The sequence below is a fragment of the Crocodylus siamensis genome, chromosome 7, assembly GCF_052110815.1.
Source record: "Crocodylus siamensis isolate JL-2025a chromosome 7, ASM5211081v1, whole genome shotgun sequence".
In the NCBI taxonomy this organism is placed as follows: Eukaryota; Metazoa; Chordata; order Crocodylia; family Crocodylidae; genus Crocodylus; species Crocodylus siamensis.
Genome location: NC_143401.1, coordinates 62,246,921 through 62,274,470, shown reverse-complemented (window position 1 = coordinate 62,274,470; position 27,550 = coordinate 62,246,921). Strand labels below are relative to the sequence as shown.

The following is a 27,550-nucleotide window of genomic DNA, read 5'->3' as shown; positions in this document are numbered from 1 at the left end:
TATGTACATTTTTCCTTGAATAATCCAATGATAAATTAACACATACACATTGTAGAGGTAAGGTGAGATAAGGCAAGGTACCTTACCACTTTTCTTACATTTAATATGTAAGGTAAGGTACCTTATTGCTTCTCTTACATCAAGGACAACCAGGAATGTAAACCCTGATTGGATTAGTTTTGATGAGAGTCTCAATTAAGAAAATAGATGGTGTATATATTTATCATTTCTTAACCACATTGTTATTTGAGGCAACTCCTAGTCCTCCTAGGTTATAAATTACTTATTTGTTACATTCCATAGTGGAGCTGACCATCAAGCAAGCTTTAGTTTGGAGGAATTTACAGTTAAGCCCTTCCTACCTTCCTAAAAAGACCTATAGGCCTCCACCAATAGGAAAGCACAACTCTTTATTTTCAAAGTAGTACATATCCCAATAAGTAGTTATATAATTTCTTGAATGCCCTAAGAGCCTTGATAGCACAAAGATAAAATGGTAACTCGCAGCACTTAGGGAAATGCTGAATAGAAGAACTAAGTTAACCACACAAGAGCCTGTATCAAGGCATTAATTAAAATAGCCATAATATGATTTTTACTTTGCAATATAAATAGGCTTTAATAATGTATTCTTAATTCTGATTTTTTAACATTGATTTATTTTTTGACAGGTAAACGTGACTCGTGAAGAGTCACCAAGTGAAGATCCAATCTTTCTCCGCACTTTGGGGAAAGGAGACTGGTTTGGAGAGAAAGCACTTCAAGGGTAAGTACTGTACATTAAATAGCTGTTTAACTGAGATTCTCTGCCAGTAGAGATGCTCAAATAGTCACTGTACTTTTGCAGTTGGAAGACAAGCTGTAATTGAATTCCAGGCTTTTTTACCCAACCATTTTCCTAAAAAATTAGTTCTCAGTCTGTGGTAGATGTTGCTTTGCAATTTGGTCTTAAAGTGGGAATAAAATCCTTTGTCTTGCACCTAAATAACAAAGTGTAGATTCCAAATTTGCAAAAAGTAGGGAAATATTCATACCTGGGTCCAGGCTGCTTGCACCAGGTAGTATGGGTTTCATAAGGTTTTTCTTCTGCTGTGTTACATATGTCGTCATTTACCTTTTTAACTTCTTTCAGTTTTTATGGTTTTGCTGGTATTTGAAAACCCTAGCCCATTCTGAAAAAAAAAATCTTTGTTTTCTGGGATACAAATATATTTTGGTTCAGCTCCAGAATGTAATTAGTAAGCACACACTGCATATATTGGTATTACATAAAACTATAATGCTTCATTCCTTCACTGATTTTTATAAATATAAAAAGGGGAAGGTTCAAACAGGATTGGGTTTACATATGCAGAAATGTACACAGAAATTTAGGGTATTTACAAGTGTTACATTTAGATTGACCTAAGCAAGGTTAAGTCTATCTAAATGCCCAATCAGGTAGGTACCTACAGGTGTTAAATTGCCCCCAAAATGGCACACCGTATCTAAATTAGTTCACTTCAGGAGATGAGCTAACTTGAGATCAATAAAGGGTTAATCTGACCTACAGATGGTTAGTGAACACCTGCATGTGTACAAAGCACAGCTTTGGAGCTGGCAAACCCCAGCCACTTGCCACACACCTGAGGCTATGCTGTTCCTACCCCCTTACATCTGACTCTGAATGGGCTGTTTTTAGCCCCACAATGGTCCTCCCTGGACTTGGCAAATCATGCAGATCCCACTAGCCCCGGAGTTCCTTAACTTAGCCTGCCTAAGCCAGTCAAAAGCCTGCATGCACCACTCCTGGTTTAGGTTAAGCAGTTTAAAGTAAACCATTTAATCCTAAACCTGGTGTGACTAAGGCTTGTTTGCACCCTCAGGGCTCCTTTGTGCATACAGGTAAAAGTGTGATGGGATCTAATGTGTAACCCACACAAGCATGCATGGCAGCAGGTGTGATTGTGGGATCACACATTAGAGCCCATTGTGTCTAATTGCTGGTGCAGGGGACCCCAGTGCTGGATTCCCTCTGCACTGGCAAGAAGCAAGCTCCTGCAACTGGGAGCTCCTACAGTTAAGGAGCTCCCACCTAGGGGGGTGCTTCATGCACCCCCCAGTGCTGGGGATCTTAGTGCCATGAACCGCAGCCTCAGGGGTGCATGAAGCCCCCAGGACAGAGAGATCACAGCTCATCCCAGAGCCCCAGTGGTTTCACACACTCCTGGGCCAGCTGTGCCCCCTAGCTGTTAGGATCCAGCTGGCTCCCAGCACCCAGCACCTGTAGCTGCAAGACTCTGAGTTCCTGCAGTGCCAGGACTGAGAAGCTGCTAGAGCTGAGAGTCCCCTTGGTTGTGGGACTCCCATCCCTGGCTGGGCATGGTGCACCCCTGTTGCTGGTAGCCCTGCTACCTGATGGGGCTTCTAACCATAGGGGAGACCCTGCTACAAATGCAAATTAAAGATGGATAGCAACCAGCTATAAAATTAGTGCACATTTTAGAGGTCTAAGTTTATTGCTGGCTGGAGCTTTTTATGGCAGGATAGGTAGTTTTCCCACGTAGCTGGTCTCAGGGCAACTGCACACTTAACCAGTTAAGTGCATGCTACCTATAATGTGTGGAGGGGGCCTTGTTACATATCTCCCATTAATATGGGCAATACGCAGCTACATTTCTGCCTCCCATTCTGAAAGTTTCTCTCTACTTACAAGCTCTTTATGCTGTGACCCTATATTCACTCACCCACAAAAGACATTAAGAGTACCACAGAATATTTGGAATCATATTTTATAGTGCTTTTAATCTCTAAAGAAAAATGCCTCATATTACTACATAATATATGAAACTCTTGGATTAGACATCCCAAAATTATGGCATTGGCCTACAAAAATATCTTTTTAACAAATAAGGAATTTGTTGTTCATTTTCTGTCTTCTGTGCTTTGTGTTCCCTTTCTTTCTTCTGCAAGGCATATTGAGTCCCATATGAAGTGTTTTGGACTCTTTTCCATAAGCATATGAGCTAGTAATTTTTTTTAAGCAAAAGATGAGATTCACAAAAAAATATAATTTTAACAATTGGAGCACCAAAGAAGAACACTGAATGTCATGAGACTTACAGTAAACCTATGAGAGTTGGCAACACTGTGCCAAACAAATCAACTTTATCAAAACACTAGTTATGGGAAATGGATTTATGCCCTATTTCCCTAAAGAATTCTAGCAATACAGGTACTTCAGAGATATTCGTTATTTTTTCAATTACAATGTGTTAACCAAGCAAATATTTTCATATACAATTATGCTAGTTAGCTGGCTTAAGCTGAAATGAATTCCTTCACAATAGGTATTTAAGCAATTTGTGTATCTTTAAATATTTAATACAAAATGCTTTTTATCTGAAATTAAGCTGAAACCTAGGAAAAACTGACACTGTATAATGCTAAAATACTTTTGAATGAAAGTGCATATCTGAGACACTGCATGTCCATTTTACTAGAGAATTGACAACACTTTTTAATATTCTGGATTATGATTCTAGATGCCTCTATGTTTCTCTGTAAAACATGTTTGTGAATATTACTTTAAGATAAGCAGTGGATATTTTCTTCTACTAAATTATTTAACAAAAATTAAAGGCTTTTTTTAGAATTTCTATTCAAGTGACACTAATGGACTCTACTAATAACGATTTAACAATAACTGCATCCAGTGCTTGAATATTTACCCCTTCGTGAATGTGTTAAAATGTAAAAAGTGTAATTTGTTAAAAAAATCATAAACACTGTGCACCTAAGGTATATTTTGCTTTTCAGCAATGTCAGAGTTACAGTTTCAATCTGCATATTGCTGCACAGCAGTTCAGATAAAAGTACCTTATATGCTACCACATAAATATTTATACTGATATAACAGTCCAGTGGTAATACAGAGTATCCCATTTTTCTAGCTGTACCAGATGGTACACATCATTTTACATTATCCTATTCCATAGTAACAGAAACAAAGCAAGTCATGAGATTATCATTCTTACATTATCCTATAGTAATGCTTAAACTTCTGAACCGCTAGACATACTTGGTCCTCAGCTTCTTGTTAATTGAATCTAAGATGATAACATAGGCTGCTTACAGACATAAAAAAGTATTTTACTTTCAGCACGGTTCCCCGCCTGTACCAAGCACAGCACATGCCCAGAAGAGGCATCGCATTCGTTTTGACCCAGCTTACTCAATGTCTGTATAGACTGGCCACTTCAGCGGGGCTTTTTGACAATTTTACCTAATATCTGATTGAATCAGCTTTAAATAAAAGTGCCAAAAACCCTGCTGAAGCACTTGATCTATACAGGTGCTGGGGAGCTGGGTCAAACTAATACGCCTCCTCTTCCTCTGGTGCTACTGCATAGGGGAAGAACGAGCAGTGCGTGTCCAGCTCAGCACCTGGTAGGCCGGGGTATAGCAGGTAGTAGCACTCAGGGCTGAGGGGGAGAGTCTATGCCGTGTGCACTGCCACAGGGGCTGGGGCCAGGGCTTGCCCGGGCGCTGTTCTCCAGTGTGTAGAAGGGGCCACCAGGCAGGACCTACTCCCCCACCTGCATGCTTGGCTTGGCTCGGCTCTGCCCTGGACTAGTGCAGACATGTGCTTGAGCCCCTTCCCTACCTCCCGCCAGCCTCAGCCCCTCTGTTTGGTGGGACTCGCATCCAGGATGGAGCTGCTGCTGCCGCAATCCCTCTGTGCTTTGCTCTTTACATGTCCCCACCTGGGCTTGGGGCCAGTTTCATTCACCTCCCTTCCCCTTATCTGGCCTTTCCTCCTGAGCTGCCCCAAGTGAACCCCCCACCCTGGCAGCTTGGAAAGAGCAGCAGGATTGCCTCCTGGCTGGGAGGGGGGCTTCGGGGGTCCTAGGACATGCTGAGCCAACAGTAGGGGGGAAAAGCCGGGGCTGGGGGCTGGTGGGAGAAGGAAGTTGAGGGATTTAATCCCCTTCCCCCACTTCATCTGAGGTGCTGCCTGGGCCGCTTGGTGCCCATGTCCCCAACTGCTCGCAGACAAGCCTGGCAAGGGCTGCTTTCCACTCTCAGTACACCCTGGCTGGGGTCCCTGTAGGCCTGGGTGGGGGTTTAAACCCCTCCCCAGTCATACTCAGCCTGCCATGGCCTGGCCACATGCCCCCCTCAGTTCAGCTTCCTTCCAGCCTTCAGGCCACTGCTGAACGGGTTGCTCTAGTGTCCCCGGCTTCTAGCCTCAGCTGCTGCAGGCACATGGCTACATTTCCAGTGAATGCCTATTCACTTGCTTGTCAGTTCAGTCTACACAGGTTAGACTAACCTGCAAAGATTGAATCAGTTCAGGCTCAGGCTTTTTGAATTGTCTTTACCTAGCTTTAAAATATATACTCCATGGAAAACATAAGAGGCCCAATCTTTAAGTCAAAATCCTGTTGGTTTTAGAAAGAGTAGGTATATTATCTCCCTACATTGCCTTCTCTTAAATATACGTGAGCTCTCTGTCAAAAAATCTTTCTGGATACATCCTAATATATATATAGAAAATAATTAAATAAAGAAATAGAAACCTGTGTCTGGCAGGTAGTGAGCCCTTTCATCTCCCATTGATGCCTGAAGAGATTGGGGCCTTCTTCAGCTCAGGCCATTCATGCACACCTTTCAGTTATGCTATCTAATGTGCTGAACAAAGTATTAAAGTACAGTATCATTTCTGTTAATTCATACTGAAAACATGAAATACTGGTATTGCCTCACTGCTTACTTTGAATGTATATATTTATATTATTTATCATTTCATTTTTTTTCATAAATATATTTTGGGTACAGTTGTTATCTTAGCACTAGCTATTGACTGTAACTCAAGCAGTTGCATTTACTATTGGTTTCTCAATATGCAAATATTCCTAGCAATAGAAAAATAAGCAAAAATACAATAACAATAGCCACTACCCACAAAACAGAAAATAATCTGTTTTATATGTTTACTGTAGCAGATAGTGCAAAGTAGAAATAAAATACAATGATGAAAAGCTGTTCCATTGTTTGCTGTACTGAACGATGTACCAAATATTAAAGATATTTGGCTGGTTAACATATTCCCCATAGTAATAAAACAGGAAGTGGATTCTACCTGAAAAACTGCATTTTTAGTAAATGTATCTTAGAGGTACTAAAATGAAAATTGTGACTTATTTTAATGCTTTCATTGATACATATTTCAATGTGTTGCCTCTGAATGTAATGTAATGTATTTTATGCAGTTACCACAAGAGGTAGCTAGTTCTATGTGACTGAAGGTATATATATTACTGATATAAAAGCCAGGTTTATAAAACAAAGTTGTATTTTTGAAGAAACAGAGTCTGTTTATTTGGCCATATAACATACCTTGAAATGAAAGAAACCATTTGTTTTTCATTTCTGTACTTCTGAAACAGCTTAACTTCTTCAATTATATTGATTTGGTTTGGTTTATAAATCCACTTAAACTTTTATTTTTTGCGCAAATAGTTTTTGTGATTTAGTTAAGCTAAAATGAAACATATTTGAATTCACTGGACTACAAATAAAATGTAGCTCAGCAAAAAATTATGGCTGAATTCTGATGGCCCATTTGAAAATACTAGTTTTGGCAAATCTCATGAATTATTTTAACACATGCAATACTGAAAAAACCTATCTGAGACGGTGAAAAGGCTTCCTGCATAGTTCTGATACATTTGCAAAGGGTTGGTTGACAAGTCATATTTGTTAGTAGCAGCCCCATGTGGAAGTTCATATTTAAGGCCAATAACCTGATGAAAATACCATCCTCTGTTATATTTTCACACTAACAAAAATCAAAGCATGGATTGTTTAATTCCACTTTAAGGAAAAGAAACAGAGAGAAAGAATAATGGAGGGGTGGGGAAGTGAGGTTCTGGACTTTTAAGTAATGCACAGGGCTGATACTCAGGAGATTGGAGTTCAATTCTTGGCTCTGCCACAGACTTCCTGGCTGAACATACATGAGCCGCTTAGTCATTCTGGACCCCGTTTTTCAGCCTTCTCTTCTACATTTTATATGACTTGTGTGTTTAGATTGCAAGTGGCAAGTCTGTGAATGTTTTTGCAGAGCCTAATTCAATGGGGCTAAAATCTTGATTTGCAACTGTGGATATTAATGCATAAGTTATACCAGAAATTCTTTCTAATATTCTTTATCAGTTGCACATGAAATGAATCTTTCACGTGAGGGTCAGGGGGTCGGACATGATGATCCTTTGTGGTCCCTTCTGACTCTACAAACTATGAATCTATAAACTGTTCAGCTTTAATTTTTATTTTTTATTTTTTTGCTGTTTTGAAAGAGATCCGAGAAGTGGCATCTACTCTGTAACATTTGAGGTAGGGGCTACGGGTAGACGGTCTTAGGAAAGTTCTGTTTTGCGATTGGAATATGTTGGGACATTCTGTTTTGTCAGACCTTTTGAAAAATGCGTGTTTTTACTGTCTCTTCCAAGATGTAGGGATTCCCTTCATTTTTAAGTAAGAGCTTTTACTATTTCCCATATTTATCTTCACCTTCCCAGCCACTTGCTTAGCTATGCTGCTACCATTCTAAAATTATCAGCGCTGTAATTTCCATCTTATGTGACACCCCCCACCAATTTTTTTTGTGATGTGTGTTCTCTATCAATTAATGTTAATAAACATTACTGTTAAAGATTTTTATTGGTATATAGCAGCATTAGAAGTAAATTTGTTCAATTATTGTCCAGAAACTTTGTGTACCATTCCATATTTACCTGTACAGGTAAATATCTTTACCTGCCTTTAAAAACTGAGGAAATACCAAAATACCAGATATGTTCATTAGATTGAGAGGAAGTAAGAATGAATAAATAAAGCATGGGAAGTAAGGAGTAACAAATGCAGCAATACTAATGTTTCTTTAGATAAAAAATATGCAGTCAATAGAATACAAAAACTTTAATGATTTTTCCTAGACTCATGCATAGCCTCTTCCAGATGTACAGGAAAAGGCACGATAGGATCTGATGCAGGATTCACACAGTCACACTTCCTGCCATGCCACATGTGCATGGTAAGAGCTGTGATTGTGGGATCGTACATCAGATTTCATTGTGCCTTATTGCAAGTACAAGAGGAGCCTGGGATCATGATCCTGGTTTCCTCCTGCACCAGCAAGAAGCAAGCTCTCATGACTTGAGCTGACAGGGCTCCTGGCTGCATGATTGATTAATAACATGATAGGAACCAGCCACAAAAGTATTATTACACATTTTTTGTGGAATAACTTTGTGACTTTTTCCTCATTTTATCATGCCATTAACTGACCAGTTCACAACTTAAGACCTGATTAACTGGTTAATCATGTCTTACATGTAATATGTAGCAGGTATATATAAATCAGATCTGTTCCCTAAAAGGTTTCCAAGCATCATAGGAAAGGTCCATGACCAAAGATCAGTTTGTAAAATGACAATGTGACATGAGCAGGGTTGTAGGTTGTATGTTGGTCTAAGGACATCGGCAGGCAAGGTTCTTTGGGTAGATGTGATATGCCTGAAGAAGGGTGTTCCTGCCCGAAAGCTTGCAAAGAACTTTTTTCCAGCTATTTAGCTGGTCTAATAAAAGATATCACATCTACCCAAATAACCTTTCCTGCCAATGTGACATGGGAGCATTGTGAATGCTATTGATATTTTGTGTGCTAATTTTTATTATTTTAATGTTCTTGATTTCCCAGATGTGGGTGGTGTTATGCACTAACTGCCAGATTAGGAGAGATTTTAAATTTGTGTGCACTTCATGAGAAATACAAAGTTCCTTCTTGAACTACTTGGCCCTACTTTTATTCTTGCATATCGTTTATAAATACCTGAAAAGTTGTTCAGATTTGAAGAGTATCTGAAACTTTGAGAGGCGTTTCCCCTCTCCTAAGAATAATAACAGTCTTCTATCCTGTCATAATGTGATTTTTTTCCCTCCACATCAGCCATCTGATTCTCACTGGGTATGCCTACAGTGCAGTTAATGGACTGAATAAACTCTGATACAATTTGAGCCAAACTAAACTAATCCATACATCGCTATTTACATGTGCATTTAAGCACAGTAATGTACTCTGCTGTTGGATAGCACTTTTATCTGACAGGACTATGTGACAGTGCAATAAACGAGTCAATGCTGACCTAATTGCTGCACATATGTAGATGGTGATGCTATACTGCTCAGCAAATTAGTCTGCTACATAGTAAAACACACATGTAGGACACACCATAGAATCAGAGAATCATTGAAGTAGGGTTGGAAGGGACCTTATAGATCGTCAAGTCCGACCCCCCACCTGGGCAGGAGAAAAGACTGGACTCAAGTGAGTCCAGCCAGGTAGTCATCAAGCCTCTTCTTAAAGATTCCCAGGGTAGGAGCCAGCATCACTTCCCTTGGAAGTTGGTTCCAGCTCCTAGCCGCCCTAACTGTGAAGTAGTTCTTGCGGATGTCTAATCTAAACCTACTCTCTAATAATTTGTGTCCATTGTTCCTTGTCATGCCAGGGGGCGCTAGGGGAAACAGTGTCTCCCCTAAACCCTTCTGGTCCCCCCTAGTGAGTTTATAGACAGTTACCAGGTCCCCCCTCAACCTTTTCTTGTGAAGGCTAAACAGGTTTAGGTCCCACAGTCTTTCATTGTAGGGTCTGCCCTGTAGTCCCCAGATCATGCGGGTGGCCCTCCTCTGGACCCTTTCAATGTTGTCCACATCCCTCCTGAAATGGGGCGCACAGAACTGGACACAGTACTCCAGCTGTGGCCTGACCAGTGTCACATAGAGGGGGAGGATCACCTCCCCGGCTTTACTTGAGATGTACCTGTGGATGCACGACAAGGTCTGGTTAACCCTACCAACCGTGACCTCACATTGTTGGCCCATGTTCATCTTGGAGTCAGTAATGACTCCAAGATCCCTTTCTGCCTCTGTGCTCTCAAGAAGGGAGTTTCCCATTCTATAAGTGTGCTGCTGGTTTCTACTGCCCAAGTGCAGCACCCTGCACTTGTCAGTATTGAAACGTATCCTGTTTATGTCAGCCCACTCCTGTAACCTATCCAGATCTTGCTGCAATCTTTCCCTCCCTACTAGCGTGCTCACCTGACCCTAAATTTTGGTATCATCAGTGAATTTAAACAGGTTGCATTTCACCCCATCGTCCAAATCGCTGATGAAGAAATTGAACAGTGCAGGCCCAAGGACCGAGCCCTGGGGGAGTCCGCTGCCCACTTCCCCCCAGGTTAAATATGACCCATCCACCACCACCCTCTGAGTACGACCCTTAAGCCAATCTGCAATCCATCTGACTGTGTAGGCATCAATGCCACAGTCACCTAGTTTTTTAATGAGGATGGGGTGGGAGATGGTGTCAAAGGCCTTGCTGAAGTCTAGAAAGACTCCACGGCGACACCTGCATCCATTGCCTTTGTGACCTGATCATAAAAGGCAATCAGGTTGGTCTGACATAACCAACTTTATCCTTTTCTTTTCTCAGTTATCTTCTGTATCATTCAGTATTCCCCTTTCCCAAAGTCTTTCCTATTCGGAAGCACCTAGAGCCTTATGACTTCTGCTATCTTAAATGCTTATTCAAAATTACTTGATTTGGTTTAATTGAATGTCTGACATGAGACTCAGAATCACACTCATTTCTTAAATGCTTAGAAAATAGATAATTCAAGAAGCAAAACTGAATTACATATTAAGTTACTTAAACAATCTTTTTTTGTTCTACAAAGCTCTAAACTTAGTGCAAGTAACATATATATTACAAGGACATGTCCACAAAGGCAAACATGAAAATGAGGATGGATCCTTTCTTTAATTCTTTTTATTTGTATTTATTTATTTATTTTTGTAAAATAAAGGCTTCTATTGAAACCAATCTGGCATCTAACAATAAAACCCAATTGATTTTTCTTTCACTCACTTGTGAAGTGCTTCCTATTTTCCCCTTCATTTGACACAGAATTACCAATTATTACAAGTCACCTGTTGGGACAGATAATACAAAGTTTTAATTTACTAAATTCATTGACATTTCTCTCAGTCTCTGCTATGCCTGAACAGTTGGGTATTGTAAAGCTATTTGAATGTCCTTGACTGAACTTATTACACAATATCAGTGTTGTGTTTCATGTTAGTTATGAAGCTTGATTACACACCTTCCAAAATTGTAGCAACTTCTGACCTCTTAATGTAATTAGCTTAATTTTTGTATATTTTTGTTAAAGGAAATGTTTATTCTAGTAAATTAGAAAATCACATTCTAGTAAAATGTAGTCAATGAAATGTATTAGTTGTCAGGAACAGGCAAGAGAAAGTGATCACACAAAAACTAATCCGAGTTCAGATCAGGCGAATGGAGAGTATAGTTTTGCATGTGATTCTGACAGGAACTTGTGTACTTATTCTCTCCACTGTTTGTTGTGCTAGACTTTAACTGAATTCTTTTCAGTAAACAATATTTTTATCTGCTAGTTGACTGTATTATGAATTTAGGCTATTGGAAAAGGTGTAGGAAGACTTTAAGTGATCATGAATGAGGAATTTGAGCCATACTTGTACTATAAAGACGTCATCATCTTCTCATGTCCCACTACCACAAAGTATAGATGTTTTCATGTTGGGCACATAGTATAACCCTGACAAGAGCAATTTAAACATTGCTAGGTTGACAAGCCCTTCTTTGCCCTGTGGGACGGTATTTGGTAATGCTTGTGTAACCTGAGGTCCTTTCTAAGGGTGTTGAGCTGTGTGTTATGTTCCTAGTCACAAAAAGGATCAAGTCCTGTGCTACAGAAAAAGGCAAAGCGGGGTGGGGGGCGGGGGCGGGGAATGAGACAAACCCTCAGTTTTCCTTGTTGATCTAACCTGGAGAAAAAATTGCTCCCTAACCCAAAATCTGACGATTGACTTTACCTTGACAACATGAAAAATACCAGCAACCACGTATCAGAGTTTCTAAATATGTGAGAAGTACCAGTGCTCTCAATTCAAACTCCTACCACTAGCAATTGGCAGTTTCCAAACATATTGCCTGTGGGTCAGATCCACCCTGCAGACCTGCTCCATCCAGGCTACTGAATGTTGGGGGTGTCATGGCCTGTCACAGAATTCAGGATCCCTGGACCCCGAGTAGACGTAGCCACTGATGGCAGCCCCCAGACTCATACTGCCATGCAAACACAACCCTGTACTGCCACATCCCACCTCCAGACCTATGCTACTGTTAGAACATGGCTTCAAGCTGCTTTCTGACCCTGAACCTACCCTGCCTCCCAAATGCAGCTCTGCACTGCCACCCAAGTCGTGGACCTGTACTGCTGGCTGAACACAATGCTGCCACCTGAACATAACTTCACAGTGCTGATCTAGCCTGGCCCCACTGCAGCTGCTGGGAAGAGCCTAGATCTGTGTGAGTCTAGATCTGGCCAGTGGCTTTAGAGGAAGGGAAGATGAGAAATACAAATATAAAAACAAAACCCAAATACTGTTTTCATAGTGGAAATAACATCTCTCAGATTTCTACAAGTGACCAGCAGAAGCCCTGGAGAATCAGGTTCTTCCACATGGAGATAATTTCTTTCAACACTTTTGTAGGAATACCAAATTCTTGAATCAGAATATCGCAATCATTCCTATCTCAGTGGCTGTCTGAGATCACTGTTAATTTATCACAATAAAACTTCCATAAATTTGTCAAGTTTCATCTTAAATAATTCAGGTTCCTTGGCCCCACTGCCTTTTTGAAGATCATTGAAAAACACAAAACCTTCTTCCAAGTCCCAATCTAAAATTTTGGGCTAATTTGTAACCATTTGTTCTTCTAATAGCTGTTGTGCCAATATTTAGTTAAATAACTCTTCATCCTTTCTAGTTTCATACTATGTCAAATGCACTCAGAGAGAGTAATCTTCCTACCTCCAAACCTTCATTTTGCTAAACTAAGCCAACCTTTTTTAATCTCCTCCCATAAAATAGTTCTCTAATCTCCTATCTATCCTTGTAGTTTTTCTTTGTACCTGTTGCAGTTGAAATTAATCCATTTTAAATATAAGTGCTCCAAACTGTCCACAATATGCTAAATGGAGTTTTACTAATTCAACAGATACTGGTATTAGTATTATCATTTCTACTAAAACACTTTGCCTAAAACACCCTAGAATTTCATTGGCTGTTTTCATGGCTGACTTATTGACCAATATACCTAGGACCCTATATTCCTCTGTTGCCTCCAGTCCTTGAGCCCTGACTTTTCTAGAAAGAATTCTTGATATCAGTTCCTAAGTACATAACTATGCATTTCATACTGTTAAATTTCAGATCATTTGTATTGCTCCACTCTGCAAGGTTATATAGTTCATTCTGTATGGTAATCCTATCATTTTTTGTATTGATGTTACCATCCAGCTTTGTGCCGTCTGCAAATATCATGAATATCTAGTTCTTGCATCAAGTTCATGAAAGAAAATGCTAAACAGTCCCCAAAACAATCCCTGAGTAAACTCTCTGTAATCTGATAACTTCTCTTTCAACAAAACCTATAGTAGTCTCCCTTTAAAGCAACAGTTTAGGCATGTTAAATTTCAAGGATTAATCCCCATCTTCTCAGGTTAAGCTAATAATTTCCCTTGGGGCAAAGTATCATCTGCTTTGCTTAATTCCAGATAGATTATGTTCACTGCATTATCCTTATCTAAGAAGTCAGTTATCTTATTATAGGAAGATACTAGATTAATCCAACACAATCTTCCTTTGGTAAAAATACGCCGTGCTTTTGCCATTTTCTGTTTACCTCCATATCTTTGACTATTCTTTCCTTTGATAGCTATTTTCAGACCTTGCATAATATTGAAGTCAAATGAATGGGCCTCTAATTGCCTGGATTTTCACCATTTTGAATATGGGCACTGCATTTGTTGTTCTCTGATCACAAGGTAATGTCCCAGAATTGACAGCATGTTACAGGAGTTGTTATAGCACTGATCAGTTTCCACATGTTGATATCCAAATAGATACTCTTGCTCCAAAGTAAATGATAGAATCTTATTTGCAACCTTAGAAATGTGTAGTCTTTGATTGCAAATGAATATGAGGTGCTCGGTGATGTCACCCCACTTTTTGCAACTAGCAGTCCCTCAGTATTTGCATTCTTTATAAAATGTAATCTAATAGTACATTTGGCTCATGCTGGATTTGCTGTTACAATTTCATTGCCAAATGTTCTTAATGCTCTGGGATGTTTTCTGGCAGCTCTGGGGGCTCTTAATTGACGGCCTCATTCAATGCCCATTAGAGTTGATGGAAAACTTGCATTTGACTTCAGCAAGCATGGGATCAAGCTGATATGTTTTATAATTGCAGGAAGAAAGATATAGTTCAGGTACTGAAGATAAAATTGACTTTATATTCTTTTCTTTAAGCTTCCTCTACTGTAACAAACGTTACATAGAGAATAAAAGAAGAGGAGACAAGCAACCAAGAGATGATGCCTGGTCTTAAGAATATCATTTTAGGGATCAATATAACATTATTATAGAAATGGAGTATATTAGTCTCCTTTTCAGATATGAATGCAGGAATGTGGTCAGTCTTTTTCTCAACACATTTACTTCTAAGTTTGTACATAGCTAATGAGTACTTCTTAGAGTAAAATTTACTTACTTCTTAGAGTATAATTGTGATGATATCCTTTATAATGCTTGTTCTTATAAAAGGTATAAACTAAATATTTTCCTAGTGTAGCATTTAAATATATTTATCCTTATCTTAAATGATTTAGTTGAATTTGGCAAATTAAAATCTCAAGTGTCTCCGAATTTTTTTTCATGGAATGTTTATTCTATAAAGACATTTTGGAAATGACAATAATCAATTATAGCCTCACTATAGATACACAGACTGGTGCTACATAATCTTAATTCCTAAGTACTGCTGGATTTTATTTTGAGGTGGGGGAGGGGTCATGTTTACGCCAAAAAGCTGCTATAATACCAACCCTGGGACAAAGACAACAGAGTGTGTTTACACATTACAAAAGCACGTGCTAACTTTAAGGAATGTTAGGTCATTGTTAAGGTTAGTATATGCTGCAAGCAGTTACATGTTCAGGGTTAAAACCCTCTGTAAGGTATACAGTCCTGACCTAGCACTAGAGGGCTAGCAAGCAGGGGCACAGCTAGGAGCTGGCAAGTCTGCTTCATGCTTGTGCTGCTGTCTTAGTTGTCTAGTAGGGGTGTGCAAAGCTTTGGTTCCTGATTTAATTCAGTGGAGATTCAGCCCAATTTGGTGGTCTAATCTCCAAATCCGAATCGAATCAGGAGACCCTTTAATCTCTCCAAAACAAATCAGAACCCTCCAAATCAATTTGGAGAGATTCGGAAAGATTTGATGATTTGGACATAGACACAGCTTTAAATGTTTTTTCTACATACCTCAAGGTACCAGGCAGGTTGTGAATGCTAAGATGGTGGGACAGATGGCGGTCCCACATGAGCATGGGAGGGAGGAGGTGGTCCCCAGCACACTCAGCAGTGGACCTGGAAGTGGACCAGAAGCATTTCTGGTTCGCTTCTGGGTTTGCGGTGAGCGTGCAGGTCCCCCCACCACCCGTGGGATGCTCTATCTGCCCCAGCATTGCAGCATTCACAAGCTGTGCCTGGGACCTCAAGGTATGTAGAAAAAACATTTAAAGCTGTGTCTATAGCCAAATCGCTGATTCTCCAATTCAGCATCAAATCTTCAGTTTCAGATTTGGCTGAATCAAATTGGGAGAGTGATCTGAATCAATGAATTGAATCACTGTCTCCGATTCACGCTGAATCTGAATCCAGATTGAATATGGCCCATTTCACACACCCCTACTGTCTAGCAGCAGCAACCCACAAGCACACACACATGCACGCATACACACATGCACACACACACACACGCATGCATGCATACACATACAGTGCCCCAACCCCAATTCATGCACGTGCGCACGCGCACACACACACACACACACACACTCACTCACACACACATAGCACCAGACCCAGCACCCCCCATGACACACACAGCTCCAGCACCAACCCACACACACACATACACACACACACACACACACACACACAAAGAGCCCAAGGCATATCATACACATGCATAGCCCAACCCATACACATTGCCCACTCCCCTGCACACAGCCTGTATCACTGTCTCCATTCTGCACACTTCTCTGTGCAGTGCCATGGTAAGGAAGTTTGGTGCCCAGGGCAAAGCCTGCAGTGGCACCCTGCCCTCACCCAGTGCACAGATCCAGGAGGCACATGCCCCCCACCATGATTGCCAGGGACTGCATGCAACAGCGAGAACCGCCTTCCTCCTGTCCTTGCATCCCCTTACAAATGAGCCACTCATGGCTCTGTCCCATGCCCCGCGCCAGCTGGGCAGTGCCTGTTGGTGCCCCTTTGCTTTGGCACCTGGTGCGGTCACCCCGCTTGCCCCCCCACCTCGCTACAGCACTGTCTCTGTACACATCTTTTCACAGAATCTGATGAAGTGAGCTCCATATATTTAAGTTAGTCTGTAAGGTGCAATCTACCCTACCTTCAGCTTGACTTCAGACAAACAAAGCTAACTAAGTCTCTCAGTCTGAAAGCTGTACAGTTTTTTAGATTTGAACCATGTGGTAAAACACAGTTGATTTTCCACCAGGCCTGAATATGCTAAAGGTTTCTTCAGGATGTGGCAAGTAGAAGAACTGAAAATCATCAGATGTGTGTGAGTTACAAGTACGAGAATAGCACGCATGCTCTGTGTTATTGCAGTTCATTAAACAGATATTAAACAGAGTGGGTTTTTCCAAACAGATAAGTTTAAAGCAGTTACAAAACATTCTTCCCTCTACACATTTCTTTTAGTGAATCTCATAAATGGATGAAGTATCAAAGTTTAGTCACACCACCTTTTGACACATATCACTGGCTGAAATTGTCTTGTGGATGACTTGTTCATCTTCTCATTCTTCCTTCTTGCTTTCAAATAGAAAACATTTTTTTTTTAAATTTAAAATGATAAAATGAATGAGCCTTTTTCAGTGGCTCTGTTTTGATGAGCACTTACCAGGTTCAAGTAGCTATTAGATTTATACAGCGAGAGCATAAATCACTACAAGTAGTTCCCAGATGTCACGCATACCTTCCTCCAGTGTTTCCTGGATTGATACAAAATTAAATATAGATATCTTGTATAATACAGTCGTGTGTTTCAGTGTAACAAAATCAGTAAATACTGCACTAAGAAGGAGCATATGAAGATATACAGAAGCCAAAAGATTAGCGAACATTCAGAGTGGAAATTTCTTGTGTCCTATCTGTTGTCTACCTTCTATGTTGAATAGGTATAGTTCCTGTTGAAGTCAGTATACATTTTTCTCTTTCTCTGCCAGGTAAGAATTAGTTTCTCTTTTTAAGCTTGCTTTCATGCTAGCATAACAATTTTTTTTTACTCTGTTCATGAATGAAAAAAATCACTACATATAATTATTTTTATTCAACATAAAAAATGCAGTGGTACCTAATATCACCATTTTGCAATCAACATAACTTACTTTACTGACAATTGCTTAATATTAACATCATGAATCAAAGATAAGTAGACCTTTCCCAGGAAGCATGTTAAATTATTTCTCCTCATGCACTTACTTAAATAAGCCTCCCCCCCTCACCTCCCTAAATCAAATAAACTTAATTTTGTTTGGTCTTATAAGAGCATCTCTCATAAAATTCAACTATGTTTTAAGTGTGATTTTAATATAAAGAGCAGTCCAATTTCATAGGACAAAACCCCATGAGCTTTAGCTATTCCCTTAATGAAATAATGATATGGCACATATACTGTGGAAAAAAACAAAATACAAAATTCGTAATACAATTTGAAGTGAAATTTGGAATCAGTACAAACTTCCTAGTAGTGTCTACTTTTTCTTCCTCTTTGTTTTCATCTTCAATTCATAAACAATACTGAATATTAGAATAAATTTTACATATTTAAACAAAGGTATAGGAGGGCAGATCTGTGCCCTGGGCAGCAATGGCGATAGTGTGGCCAGCTGCCTCTAAAGTAGTGGCTATTTATATACCCCACCCTGCAAAGATTATGCCTAAGGCTGCTTCCCCAGTTGCCCCTCTCCCTCTCCTCCCACTGTATTTATAGCAAAATGAATTTTTTTAGTAATCCTCATATTTTAATACAGTTTATATTTGGTCCAGATTATCTATGCTGGAAACAGGAATTATTACAAATATAGACTTGATATTTTTAACTATAAATTCCTGTAATAGTATTGTGAGTGCATTCCTGAAGAACCTACTTGTCTTTTTTCATACTACTATAATTTAGGTCAAGATCGCAGCCCTGGAATATGCAGTTTATAGCTTAAATACAAGAGGCTTTGGATCCAAGTACTTCCTTTAACCACTAGTTTAATATTACTGTTTGGTTTACTGATAAGCAGTATTAGCATAAAACTAAATAAATTCATGGTACTAAAACTGTAGACATTGTATAATTCTGTAACTCTAAGGAAAATGTCAAGTGAATTTTAATGGCATTAGGACAATATTAAGAGCACTGGCTTTATTTTCTATTGGATAATGAACATATTAAGTCTTGGTGCCTTATAATCAGTTTATTGTTTTTTGTTTTTCTAAAGATTATCACCAGAATTACTTACACATATAGTGGAGAACAATTAAGCTTAATAAGTTACTTCAATGAGGCTATTTATGTGCTTCAAGTTTGCTCAAAGGGCACATCCATATGAGTACACACGTGCAGTATTTGACCCCTCAGACTCATCTGCAGCACTGCGTACCATATACACTGCACATGCAGGCATTCCCCATGCTGCTAGTTTGCAGTGCAGGAGCGGGGTTTTGGCACCAGGAGATCCCAGTGTCAAAAAGCCCCATGCCTAAAACAAGACAGTGCATGTGGCAGCACTGTGTGCAGCCCCAAACCAGAGCCTGGCTCCCTGCTGCCAGATTGCTGCAGCTGCAGTCCCCAGAGGCCCCCAGGATCCCAGGTAAGGCTGCTGGCCCCAGGCCAGGTGCTGGCCCCAGCCTCCCCTACCCCATCTGGGGCAACATACCACACACCAGAGCATGTGTGCACCTTGCATTTCCCGGGGACAAGTAGCAGCAGCACATATTGTGCCACCGCTGTTTTTCCCTGGGTAAATGCACTTTTCAACTTGTGGGGACTTGGCCAAAGTGTTTACTGGATAAAAGAAAATCAGTGTGCAATTCATTATTCAAATGCTTATTTAATTTTGTTCTGCCAGGGAATCTACTATATAAAAAAATAATTTAAGATGACCCTTCTCAAGAAATGTTCATTTAAATTGATGACAAACCTCCTAAAAGTAATAATCTTTGTTTCTGCCTGGAATCATTAATAGTTCTTTTTTATTTTGAAGGATTTGAGTGGTGTTAGGCTGTGATCTTTCTATATTCATCTAACAGAACTGTAGCCAGATTCTGATGTTTGTTCACAATTACTTGTGCTTTACTCAGCAACAATAACAAAAAGCCATTTAATTCAACAGAGCTACTCTTGGAGAAAGGTACCACTTTATGTAGGATCAGAACCCGGCCTTCCACCAGTTCCATTCTTTTAATCTGCCAGGAAAGCAGTATAAAGTTTTGGGCAATATGGCCTTTGTCAGAACTATTTTTGCAATTAAATTGAAAGTAAGGAAAGTTAATTTCTCTCCAGACTTGAATATGCCCATCACTTCTAGTGCAAAACTTAATGGAGCAAAATAAAATATCTGGTTCTTCCTACTGTTTAGTTGTATTTATATTCTGCTGCATCCCTGCTTATGGCATCATTAATATCCCTAGAGCTCATGAACCTGTTTATTTTTCATCCACTACTTGCCCACCAGTGACAGCACTAATGTACCCCACAAGGCTTTGTATGTGCCAGCATGAAAGGCAGTCACAACTGCCCAAGGCATATTAAGCTATTGCAAGCAAGTAGGGAAGCTTGATATTCTGTGAACACAAACATGAGATTAGTCTCTGAGGAAACTGGACAAAACTATTAAAGCAGGCTATAAATGCTTATACATGGTACATTGTAGTAACAGAAAGATGTTTAACAAGCAATAGAAAGACATCCTCTTTTTTGTTAATTAATAAGACTAAGGGTTAGGATATGCTGGCATAAGCTGTTTGCTTATCTGATATAAGTTGAGATTGTCTACAGTGTGAGGACACACCACAATTCATTATGCAGGGTAATTGTAAGTAAAGAGTTGAAGTACCTCTGTGGAAAACACCGTATGTGACTGTGTGAGTAATGGCTCCTATAGAAAAAGAAGTATTCTGACCATATGGACTAATCTAACCAATAAACTTAAAAGAAAATTGTTTCAATTTAGTCTCACAAAGATTCCTTATTGGTCTGTGGTCATGTGATGGTGGAATATAGGTATGTGATTGAAAATGAAGCAGGAAAGGAAAGGAGAAATATAATTCTGGAAAATAACAAGGAAATGTTTCCTTTCATTTATATATACTTCATCTTCTTTTAATATCAATGCTGACTTTCAGGATCTCATCTGCATCAATTTTACAGGTGATTGCACACAATATTTGTTATAGGCCAAGAAGGTTTTCACATCTAAATCACCAATTTAGTTCAGCCTGCAGTATAGGTCACTGGCATGAGCTATTTGAAATATATATGCCAGCCATTTTGAAATGAGCTAACGATTCTGGATTAATTCCTAATGTCCAAGTGTCTCCCTGTCACAAAATAAATAAATGCCTTCTCTTGGCACCTTGTCTGCACTTTCAGTACAGGGACCTAGGTTTGCATTTAGTGTCTCAGGAAATAAATAAAGGTGACTGACATGACTGACAGTTTCAAGGAGTCTGGAAATGGTACTATTCTCTCTTTCTCGTGTAAAAAAAAACAAAACCCTGCTTTTAACTTTTTTTAAACTTATCTTCATGCCTTCCAAGGATTTCTTCTCTTAGGGTAGAAACAAATAGTATTGAAATTGCATTTATGCTGCCACAACAGTTGTTTATGGAGGCACAAATGGTGACCCTTTATCTCACTGCTACTAAATTGTGCCACTTTCCTGAAAAGGGCACCTATTTGCTCTCTAGCAGCAGAGTACAGGCAGTTTGGCATTGCCTGACTCTCCTGCCACACTAAGTAGGTGCTCCAGAGGCTTGAGGGGCCCAATCCTGCATACTCCCAAGTAGGACTGGACCCCTCAAAACTCTGGAGCCAGGGGTGGGGAAGACCTACGTAGGTCCTGGTGTGGAGGCACTTGCCCTGTGGACTCCTGGGCACTCTGTGCCTCCATTCCAGGACCCACACGACCCCAGTACTCCACACTGGGACCCACACTAGGTCCCATACTGACCTGTGCCTCATGCAGAGGCACAGGTCAGCACAGGACAGGGTGTGGGAGCTGGATAATCCCCAGCTCCCACGCTACTCTGCGCCAACCTGGGATCTGCATTGACCCATGCCCTTCCACAAAATGAAGGAGGCACAGGACTTGGTGCATGTCCTGGCCTAGAATCATAGGATCCTGGGAATTCCCTGGCTCCTATACTGCCCTTCACCTCATTGCCAGGACCTACAGCAACCCATGCTTTACACAGACACCCCACTTGAGACATGGGTCAGTGCAGGACCCAACATGAGATGGCAAGGGATGTGGGGAATCCCCAGACAAGGGGAACATATTGTCCATTGTCCTGCATTGGGCAGGGGACCCAATGCAGGACAAGGGGCAATGTGTGTGTTGCCCATTAAAATGGATCTTGCCACAGCTGAACACTTTCGTTTGTTAATGTCAGTTTTTACGCTTACTCTAACAACTAACGACCTTCCAAAATACTGTTTTGAAGCAAATTCTGTTATGATCATAACTTTTTAATGCACTAGGACAGATCCATTTGCCTCTCCATATCATTGCATAATGTTTGTATGCTTTTGATGGTTACATGCTCATATCTCTGCAATCATATTTTAAAAGCTACTACATTTTCAGTGACAACATCTAAACCTGAAGAAGCTGCATTACATATAAATGCAAATCAAGTGTCTACCCCAATATGGGCAAGCAAGCAAATATGTGTCCAAGTGTGTAAGTGGCTCCTTATTAACTTCCTTAAGACTCTGCAGGGGCACAGAGGGCTGTTTTCATTGGAATGATTATCAGGATTGGGACCCTAGATGGATTTGAGGTGGGATGGAAATCTCAGCCTTACTCGTTTAGTGTTTAAAAATAAATTGATTGTATTATCACTAAACAAAGTCAGATTTTATTTTAAGCACACTAGAAATCCAAGCATGCTTTTCCAACTGCATTATAGTGGTCGTATTACAGCAACAGAACTCAGCATATGCAGGTCATGTTACTTTTGTGCTGGTTCATTTAATAAATGGTATTTTATAATTTATGGTCTATTTATCAATTTTCAGATAAAATATACTCTATACAAAGGTCATTTCCCACAACATATCAGTTCACTTATCAAAAAAGACATAATCAGATAAACTCAATATGTATTTGGGAATGTTCCGTATCTGTACATGCTCAATGAACAATTAACATTTGACTGGAAAACACTGTACAGTCAGTGATCATTAGAAATACTCTCATAGAAATTGTGCTATTGCTTTCCATTTTCAAATTGAATTTAACTTTGCTCTTTCAAGACTTCTTGTTGTTACCCGAGAAAGAACTGTGGCTATATAGCTTGTCTGGAACATATGAATTGGGCCATCTGTAGAATGGAAACTATACTGCCAAGTGCAGCTATAACCTTCATAACTGAAATGGTGGGAGAATCTGGTAACACGACCTAAAGAAACATTTATTGCTGTAGTGCTCAAGAGTGCCACTAAAGACAAGAGGCTTTTAGCCTTTCCTTGGTCATTCTTTTCTCTGAAATATTTTGAGATGAATGAGAAAATATTCCCTGTTACAATCGTTGTAACAAGTTAGGGAAAACATTGTTTAAAAGGTGAAAGTTATGAGGACTTTTAAAATAATTATTCCTTTTTGTTCCGATATGTTCAGTTTGTGGATTCCTGTAGGTCTGAAAAAGGAATTAGAATGCAACAATAAGTCTTAGCTCCTATAAACCATATTGCTTTTGTTGAATGAAATAATGAATTAAATATAATTTCTTACTCCTTGTTTTTTCAGTTCTTTTAAGATACAGAAACACATGCTGGAGGGGGGTTGTGTGCATTTGGATGAATTTTATAATTTATATTGTGCTATATAAATGTCAGCCCTTCCATTGCCACACATTTGTTCCACCACAAAGACAAATGTGGATAGTAGGATACAATGGTGGTAGTGAACCTTCGTTAAAGTAAGGCATATATATAAGCATCACTTGACTTAGTATGTGCGTGTGCATGTGTGTGTATGTGTTTTGAGGTACTAAGGACCTACTACCTACCTACTAAAAATGAAGTCTTAGGCAACTTGATTTTAAAAATTTGGACCTGTGTAATTTGCTGAATGCTGTAGAGGGCATCAGCAGAAGTGTTTTGCTTTCTCTCTTCTCTTTGACCATTTTGAATACATTAAACCATGCTGCCATTTATACTATTGAATTATCCCATCTTACGGCCAGAAGTCAAGGAGCCAGGTTGATTCAATTGCAGGCAGCTGATAGAGACCTGCTGGTTCCCTGTAAGACCATCACCCCTTGGGGCACTGCTGGAGCTCTCTGGAAAATGAAATTTCCCATGAAATGAAAGACGTCATATTTTTCAGAGGAAAACTAATAGTGCTGAATTGGGCCGTGGAAGTATGGAATCAAATCTATGATTTTTTTACTGGAGGCATTTTGAGGAAAACTCCAGTTCAGGAGTACTGACATGGATTTTTTTGTCTGGTGTCCTAGAAAGTCATTGTCCATTTCACTTTGGAAGAAATGGACGAGAGTTTTATAGTCTCAGTTCTGGAAGGCTAAGTCCAGATGTTCAAAAATCATGAGGCAGAAGCAGTTTCACTGCTTGAGGATGCCCAGCTCAGTGAGCAGCTGAGAAGCCAACTACCCTAACTGGTTAGCACCCTCTCCCAAACCCTGCTCCCCAGCAAATAAAAATGTCAGAGGCCTTTGCCCCAGCCCTGGCACTCCCAGACTTGAGGCAGCACAGCTGGAGGGTCAAATATAGTGGGGGCTTCTCCCCTGCCACTGCCCAGTCCAGGTGGCCAATATGGCACCTCCCTCCAGCCCCATGCCTCTGTGACCAGCCAACTGTCAGCAACAGTGTGGGGAAGAGGGGAAGCTCCAATCCTGGACTTGGCCCAGCTATACCTGAGCCAGACAGATATGGGGGGCTCACACAATGGAGACTTCCTCCCCTGCTGCCCAGCCTAGCTGGCCAGCATGTCTCCTCTCCTCAGTCCCACCCCACTGTGAGTGGCCACCTGTCAGTGGTGGTGGGGATGGAGGGCGAGCAGATGTCCACATGCACCCCCCCAGCTGTCCTGCCTTGCGTCTTGGGGGGCCGGGTCCATATGGTGGGGGCCTGCACTCCCCCCTGCCACTGCTGACTGCTGGTCACTCTTGTGGGGGTGGGACAGGAAGAAGAATTGTGCTGGTCAGCTGGGCCAGGTAGCAGAGAGGGATAGCCTCTACCATGCAGCCCCCCACAACTGAGCTGGCTCAGGCGAAAGCTAGGTCTGGCCAGGGCCAGCTGCCCCCCTGCTACCCCCCCCCGCCGCCCTGCTGCCCTGCAGTTGGTGTAGGCCTAGGCCCACCCCCTACCTGCAGCTGGCTCTGTGAGAGCCCACTCACCCAGAGCACACAAGGGTGGTTGAGGCTAGCATGCTACCCTGTGACTGGAGATTAGTGGAGATCTGCAAAGCAGCTTGGGATGCCAGGGAAATGCAACCTAGTTTGAATTAGGAGTGGACCTGGTAGACAAGTTGAATAGACCAGTGTAACCTAAATCACTTAAGTCTGATACTACACCCATCCAAGTCTGTCTTAGACTAGGTTCTGCCATTTAAAAATCACATTTTTAAATCAATCTGTGTGCACCATACTTCTGTACTGTTACTGTTTTAGACCAGTTTTCACTTACTTATATCAGCTTATGTGTAATGTCTGAGATATATCTAGTCTTCCTCTCTGACAGCTAGGCTGAGAGGAAGACCCAGACATGGAAAACCCCAACTCCCTGCCTTTATTGCAGCTGTTACACTTTTTAAGCAAGAACCTTTGTGTTTTCCTCCTATGCCTGGGAGGAGCTCTCTGCACATATCTGTCATTTACTCTCTATTAGAACTTTGTTTTGCTTTGGTGTTTACAAGAAACTGGACAATAGCTAGTTGGTCCTATGGTGATTAATATTATCTCACTTTACTTATTTGCTGATCTAAATCCATCTTCCATTGTAATTTTTGGGGGGCAGGTATGATTTTTTTACATGTGTTTTACCTCACCTAGCTCCGTGGAATCCTAGTGTTTGATGATGGCTCACAGCTGCAATGGTAATAATAAAGAGTGTTAATAAAATCTTCAAGCAGGCTCTAAAGAGATAGGTATCCTTCATAGTTAAGAGCTGACAACATTTTTTCGGCCCCAGCTGAAATATGATGATGCTTTCCATACAGCAGAGCTCTCTGAGAAATACTAACAGGCAATTGTCATGATAATAATTTGAATATAACAATAAAAATATAAAAATAAGAGCAATGACAAAAGCTTTCTGAAACAAACAGATGGATTACACCTTCAAAATCTCTAGAAAATCATAATTCTAAGGCAACAGGTAAATCTCACATTAATTGCTCTGCATGCTTTCTTAGCCATGTGCCTCTTACTGAGGGCTTTCCAGATTTTTTAAACTTAAGTTGATTATGACCTGCTTTAATGAGGCAAAAAAATATGATATCACTAGAGTTCTGATATTAGTAGAACATGAACTGGTTCAAACAATTTCATCTCTACCTAATGAAACTATCCTAATGAAGTAGCTTCAGTAAAATGCTGATGGGGCTAGTAGGGATTTTGATTCATATATTTTTTAATAGAGCTATCAAAATTCAACTTTTCTTTAGCCTCTGGGCATTGTAGAATGTTAGATTAGAAGTTCTTGATCCTTGGAGTCTGAGCCTGTTAAATGCAGACATCTTCTAGGTATTCATCATCTCTTATCCCCTTCCTTCCTTTTATAATTAAGTGAAAAAAACATTTGTTTTAAATTATGGAATCCAAAAGAATAATGGGCACTGTAGGTGGATGCCTCCCCATAATCAGTTAAGACAGACATTGGCTGTAATGACAAGGGCATCTTTGCTGACCATGTATAACATTCTGTGTTGATATTATTTTGTAATTTTAAGTAAAAGGAATTTGAGGACTTCATAAAACCAACTTTGATTTAGAGTTATATGAGTCTTTTACTTTTTTTTTCTTATAAAAAGGAGAGATCATAAAATAATTGAGATACTCTAATTCAGGTCAGAGAAGCCAATTATTTAAATGTGAAAAAAACTTCTGGCAGACTTTTCTGCCTCCGGTTTTTTTGTTAATTCTTTGCAGGTGTTTTGATATAAAATAGTACCTGCAATAGTGCCAAAAAATAAAGGAAAGAAAGGTTGTTTTAATTTCTCTGGATAAGTGAAAGTGGAAGGATACATTAGTAGAGGATATTAGTAGAGGAGTAATGGAAAGATAATCTAGGTGCAAATACACAGTTTACTATGGTGCAGCTCATTTTTATTGCCCAGTTCTGTGTGCTCTGCCATTCTGTTGAATGCTTCATAAATAGCTTCTAATGAGGCAATCACAAGAATGGCCTTGTTTTCTTGGCTTTGTACAGAAATTAAACTTGCTATCCATGCTGTTTGACTCTGTTGACCATGAAATTTAGGTAACAAGTTATAGGTCTGAAACAAGGACATCTGCATTCCTCTCATGTGGATCTCAGAAAATGGTAATAGGCCTCCTGCCTGGCATCCCTCAGAACCAATACTTTCAGCCACATTTTTCAATAAATGGATGATATTGCTCTGTATACTGATTACATGTTTACTTCTATGTCACTAGCATGTTGATGATGTAACTCAAATCTTCCAATAATTCTATGCCATAAATTAGATACCTTATTCCTTAGAACAAATAAAGACCTAACTAGGAAATTGTTGGCTGATATGCAATCTAGATGTCAAGAACTGTAATGTCAAGAAGAGGGAAAGGTTTCATGTTTCTTGCATGATTCTGACATCATAGGGCATGTCTACACATGCTTTTACATACGCCTAAATTTAATGCACATTTGCCTAATGAGCATTAAGGTGATGTATGTGTGCATCTACACATGCACGCGCTAAGGCACATTAGTGATGTGCGTACACCTTCTTGGGACTCAAGTTAGTCCCAAGTCAGTAAAGCATCATTGTCTACTTTAGTCAGTCAACATATAGACAGCTTTAACGTGCCGTAGCACATCTACA

The 27,550-nt window shown here is 40.1% G+C and overlaps 1 protein-coding gene across 5 annotated transcripts in view; it reads left to right on the top strand.

The window, feature by feature from the left end:
* PRKG1 (protein kinase cGMP-dependent 1) overlaps positions 1–27,550 on the top strand; it is a 1,074,795-nt gene that overhangs the window by 875,118 nt on the left and 172,127 nt on the right. For all 5 annotated transcript variants that reach the window (XM_090058529.1, XM_090058528.1, XM_090058532.1 and 2 more), the window contains one exon: positions 672–766. In XM_090058529.1, the coding sequence (XP_089914655.1) occupies positions 672–766 (95 nt within the window). The remainder of the gene's footprint in view (positions 1–671; positions 767–27,550) is intronic.